This window comes from Diabrotica virgifera, chromosome 3, assembly GCF_917563875.1.
Source record: "Diabrotica virgifera virgifera chromosome 3, PGI_DIABVI_V3a".
Lineage (NCBI taxonomy): Eukaryota > Metazoa > Arthropoda > Insecta > Coleoptera > Chrysomelidae > Diabrotica > Diabrotica virgifera.
The window spans coordinates 221,352,198-221,357,665 of NC_065445.1; the positions used below are offsets into that span (position 1 = coordinate 221,352,198).

Consider the following 5,468-nt stretch of genomic DNA (forward strand, 5'->3'; position numbering starts at 1 on the left):
AAATACTTGTTGAGTTATTTGCGAAAAACCATCTAAAAACTTAGTTGTTTTGTAGAAAAATGAACATATTCACTCGTAAATAACTCAAAAAGTATTGACTTAGTGAAAAAACGCTATAGAGCAAAAATTGCTTAGAATTAGTCAGTTTATCCGTTTCCGGACTTACTTGAACGTATACATTTCACCCCTGAGACGGGGTGAAATTCATCCCCAGGGCAAAAGCACACATCCGCATAGTATCATTTTTTTCTTTAACGTGCTAGCTATGTTTTCATAAATTTCATTTCAATCCAAGCGGTTCTTTAAAATTTAGAGCTTTTGCAATATTTTACCGTCAGTGAATGAACTATTATAGTTTTTAATTATTTATGAAAAACCACTTTGAAGCATGCATTTTTAAAATCTTTGATCTTTAAGAACTCAAAAAATATTAATTTATTTTAATAACTTTATACAACAAATTGTGCTTAGAATTTGTCCCTATATCGAATAATTGGTTATTTTTAATAAAATAATTTTCACCCCCGAGAAGGAATGACATCCACCCCCAGGCTAAAAGAGCAACTTGGCACCATCTCACTTTTGTGTCTGAAAGTATTCCCTAACTACTCACCAATGTTCACGAAAATCGAGGTTCAACGAAATCGGAGGTGAAAATCTTCAGTGACTGTAGTACTCGTACACGGTTTATTGACGTTATATTTTAAACAAAAATAATTGTATTTAAAGATTTATTTGTAAAAGTTATTATTAAAATATATGAATTTTTTTCTTCTATAAGTAGCACCTTACGAAAAACTGACGCAAATATGATAAAAAAATTTAATAACAATTTTGCAATAGCAATGCCATTTCTAAATATTGATAATAAAAATAAATGTGAGTCAAAGTCATCAAAACACCCTATCACTTGCAGTTATTATGTACTTTTTATCAAAAGGTATTTTTAGACAAATGATATTTTACTCGATTTATCTCTACACCAAAGAATATTGCGTGTAAGTAATAGTGATAAAGATGCAAAAAATTTAATATAAAACAGGTGTATCAATGTTCAGAAATCAAATTCTACAAACTGCTTCAACATGAAGGTGTTCGTTCTTCTGTCCATGGTTGCCTTGTGCAGCTGCTTACCAGCATCCAGAAACCAAGCCCATTACGGCCAGCAGCAGAACTATGGCGACGTAGAGAACAATCAATACAGCAGCCACCCCGTCTACAACTTCTGGAAGACTTGGAACCAGCAACACAATGGACAAGAACCATGGAACCAATGGGTAGAGAATGGTGCCCAAAACCAACCTGGTAACTACTGGAGGCAGTACGCTCAAGCTCAATCTCAAGTTCAAGCTCAAGCTCAAGCTCAAGCTCAAGCTCAAGCTCAAGCTCAAGCTCAAGCTCAAGCTGGAAACGTAGCTTTGCCATGGATGTATCACATTTGGTAAGAAAATATTTTTTTTCTATGTATGCTATACAATATGCAACTTCTCTCACTACTTACATACGAACATTACCTCACGCAGTGAGAAAAGTCGGCCATTGCAGTGAGAAATATTTTTTCTCACGGGTTCTCCTACGGTCTTCCATACTATGATCGCCGTTCCGTTTCCATGGTAACATGCACAATACAAACACAATTAATGTTGTCAAATAAATGTTTTAAAGCAAAACTTACCAGGAATTGCCTTTCAAAACTGTTAAAAAATAACTGTTAATTAGAATTTTAAAAAATAAGGTATATAAATTTTAAGAATAATAAATACCTACATGTATATGTATTTTATTGCAATTTATGCATATAATATACCTAAAAGCAGCTAAATTATTTAAATTTGAAGTTTGAACTCTTGACAAAACCGCATCCATAGAAAAAGTACAGTGTACAACACATGAGAAAGTGACATATTTCTCCCTCGCTTGATTTGCGGCCCTCGCCGCGTGCCAACAAACTTCTGCGCTCGTGAGAAATATGTCTTTTTTTCTCACTTGTTGTACAATATCCTATTATTTTTTCAATTTTTTAGATGAATAATTTATTTTGTTTTATATTTCATTTATTTCTTTTACAAAAAGTCAAAGATTTTTGTGGGAAGATATTTTATTTAGAATATTAGTTCCTTCTGCTTTGGGTTTTTAGTATCTATTTTTTATATATTTAAATTATTTTTGAAAATACAGCACAATAGAGATAAATTAATTATAAATTAGGGTTCGATTTTTTCTCTGCCAAAGCCACAATACGATGTATTTCTTTTTATTTTTTCTTGTTACCTTTGTGAATTCCTTTAGGTAAATGGCATCAATACACTAGATATTCTACTTTTAGGACTGTTTTAATAATGTAGACTTTCTCACTGCTTTCGTTTTTGTTTGTCTATCTGCATATTATAAAGTAATTTTTTCAACTCTTGTCTCATTATCGACATTTCATTTGTTTTTGGCCTACCAATTTTCCAGTTTAGGTTGTGATAAATTCTTGGATAGCAGTGTCTTACTATTTATATTTTTATTTCGTTAACAAACTATATCATGGGCTTACTTGTTATTTTTTTTATATCAATATGAATATAAATGTATTATTTTGTGTTGTTTAATATTTTATGTAAGTTTTTTATCGGCATTTCTTCGTAGTGCATCCAGTAAAGTTGGGCCTTGCTTGTATTTTATTTAGATCTATTCTTACTCTTTTTATTTATATCTAGTTTTCTTCTGTCAAACTGTTTGTTCCCCATTTCTCCAGCTTTCACTCTTTAGTACTTGCAGTGTAGGTTCTGCTTATTACTTTATTGTCTGAAACTTTTATTTTAATTTTTAAATGTTTATTATTAGTATGTCATATGAGCATATTCTTCTTCTTTTGGAATCGTAACCCTGGATGGATATGTGCCTATGTGGCTATATAATATATGTTTTAGGTCGTCTTCCACATCATCCAACCATCTCGTGACGGAGATTGTCTCGATTTGTTCATTTTTATTGTCTGCGTTTAGGTTTTTTCGTAGTGTTCGTTCCATCTCCTTGTAATTTGTTGCTTCTCTGCTAGTAGTTCTCCGTCCTTGTCTTTGGATATCGTCAATTTTGGTCTAAATGACTGTGTGCTTTCTTTTAATTATTTACAGCAATTTCTGCTTTTGTGTGTGTTATTATCCAAGATTTCTTGTATTTGGTATTTCATAGCCTCTTTTGTTCTTCTGCAGATTTTAGTTGCTTGTCTTGTCTTGATGTTATAAATATCCCTGCTATTTATGGTGTTTCTTTTACGTTTATTAAGTCTAGATTGCTTCTTTCCTCGATTGCAGTCCTGCATTCATCATCAGACTCTTCTGTATTTCTTTGTCTTGGCTTTTCTGATAGTTTCCTCCGCAGATTCCGTTATTATTGATTTTAATTGTTTCCATTCTTTTTCTGTAGTACCTTAGTCTTTGGTTCTTTGCGAGGATATAAGTGGCGGAAAAAGTAGTGTCAGGTTTTTAGGATTGATGTCATTTACAGCAATAGCCGATTGCAAAAAATTTACTTAAAATTCGTTTGCTTCTTATTTTGGTATTATTAGAATGTTTTTGTTTTAAATATTTGAAATTTTATTTTAATTCGAATATTTTGTTTTATTTTTTCAAACTATTCAGCTGTGACGGCATCTACAGTGTTATCGAGCATAAAAAACGGAAACTAAAATGAGTCTTATATTATTTAAGTCATTTTTATATATTTAAATGAGTCGTTTATATTAAGTACTAAAATGTTTTCATAAACTAAATTTTGGGATTTTATTAGCAATACATGAAAACTCTTAATATAAAATTTTTTGTTTTTAGGAACGTCCAAGATCTTAACGAACTATCTCCAGTTCAACGTGTACAGTTGCTCCTCAACTATGCTAGACTTCACCAGCAATGGAACCAATATGGTTCAGATGCATCAGACAATGAATATATGCAACATGTTTTGTACCAACATCTTCCTGGACAGGCACAATCCTACTCCCATGACCAAATTGTACCATACGTCATGCAATACTTCAACCAAAACCCAATGAAATATAACGACATTATGCATGAAGTAATGCAAACCCCATGGGCACACCAACAACTTATTCACCACGTTATGTCTGAATTAAATCAACATTACGGTCAAGCCCCATGGTCTCACGAACAAATCCAAAACCAGGTTATGCAGCACCAACTTGTATACGGATCTTCCAATTCACAACAGCAACTCCAGCAGTTAGTAGAATTTATTCACCACATCCAAAACCAACTTACTCCTGTACATTACCAACAACTTGAACATGTTCAACCTTTGAACTCTGAACAAACCCTTCCATGGCATCAAGGACAAGTATACTCATGGACCCATAACCAAGTTCTTCCATTAAACTACGAAACCGTTCAACAAAGATATCAACATGCTCAACCACAGCTTTACCAACAATCTCAATCATACTACCATAGCAACGTTTTACCATGGACACAATCATACTCTCAAAGAACCAGCATGAACCCACAATCTCATTATAGCTACAATCTCCACCAACAACAAATTCCACAGTCCATGGAACAACCTGGATGGTGGAACCAACAAAATGGATGGTGGAACCAACAATACAACCAGAATATGATTCCACAAGGACATCAATATGCTGCTGTGGGTCATCATATGGCTTTAGTGCATTAAAAATTAAAACGTTATAACTCAAAATATAAATAAAATAATACATTTTCATTTGTGTTGATTTATTATAGATAGTCAAAGAAATACTGCTTAACTGTTTAGGACAAAGCTATTTTCCAAGGATCCTTGGAAATTACTTTTTACCTGTTTTAACACTAATGGAAATAGAATGGAATAGTCGTGATAGAGTATTACGCATGTTACTAGAACTGAATTATAGTATATCTTAAAAATTCTAAGCACTAAATTCCAAGAAATTCTTGGTCTTTCAATAGCGTACAGAACTTTTTTTTTGTAAGAGGTAGAGGTAACGCTACTTTGGCATATTTATTGAGTGAATGTCTCTCAGGTTTAAAGACAGATAGATAAGAAAACCGTAAATACACCAAATCGGTAGCGCCTGAGTTTACCTTTCAAATGGTGTCTAAGTGGTCAGGATCGGACATACATACGGCTCAGTATAGTCCAATGGTCGGCAAAGTGCGGCTCCGGAGCCGCATGTGGCTCTTTGGCTCCTCAAGTGCGGCTCTGGCACAAATATCCACGGAAAGCGCAATAATATTTTCCGTTAATAAAAATTGGTAGGAAAAACATTACATCTTATTCAGATAAATTAGCTTTTTTCAAGCTTACAAACTTTAGCATTTGTCAAAAATCCTCTCAATGCTTCAACAGGGTTGAAATTTTCTCCTTTTGAAATTGGCATTAATAGCTTTGAAATACAATTTCTGGATTTAAAAAACAAGGAGGTATGGTGCTCTAAACGCGAACGTCTTTATGTTGAAATGGAAATATTG

At 33.2% G+C, this 5,468-nt stretch overlaps 1 protein-coding gene across 1 annotated transcript; it reads left to right on the plus strand.

The window, feature by feature from the left end:
* The first annotated feature begins 1,021 nt into the window (after window positions 1-1,021).
* LOC114328796 (mediator of RNA polymerase II transcription subunit 15) lies at window positions 1,022-4,722 on the plus strand. The gene is made up of 2 exons (XM_028277757.2): window positions 1,022-1,441; window positions 3,816-4,722. The coding sequence occupies exons 1-2, from the start codon at window positions 1,086-1,088 to the stop codon at window positions 4,672-4,674; spliced, it is 1,215 nt and encodes a 404-aa protein (XP_028133558.1). The 5' UTR covers window positions 1,022-1,085; the 3' UTR covers window positions 4,675-4,722.
* Window positions 4,723-5,468: the final 746 nt, after the last annotated feature.

Coding starts and splice junctions, on each gene's coding strand:
- LOC114328796 (XM_028277757.2), top strand. CDS start 1,086: ATGAAGGTGTTCGTTCTTCTGTCCATGGTTGCCTTGTGCAGCTGCTTA. Junction 1,442..3,815: donor CCATGGATGTATCACATTTG/GTAAGAAAATAT, acceptor TTTTGTTTTTAG/GAACGTCCAAGATCTTAACG.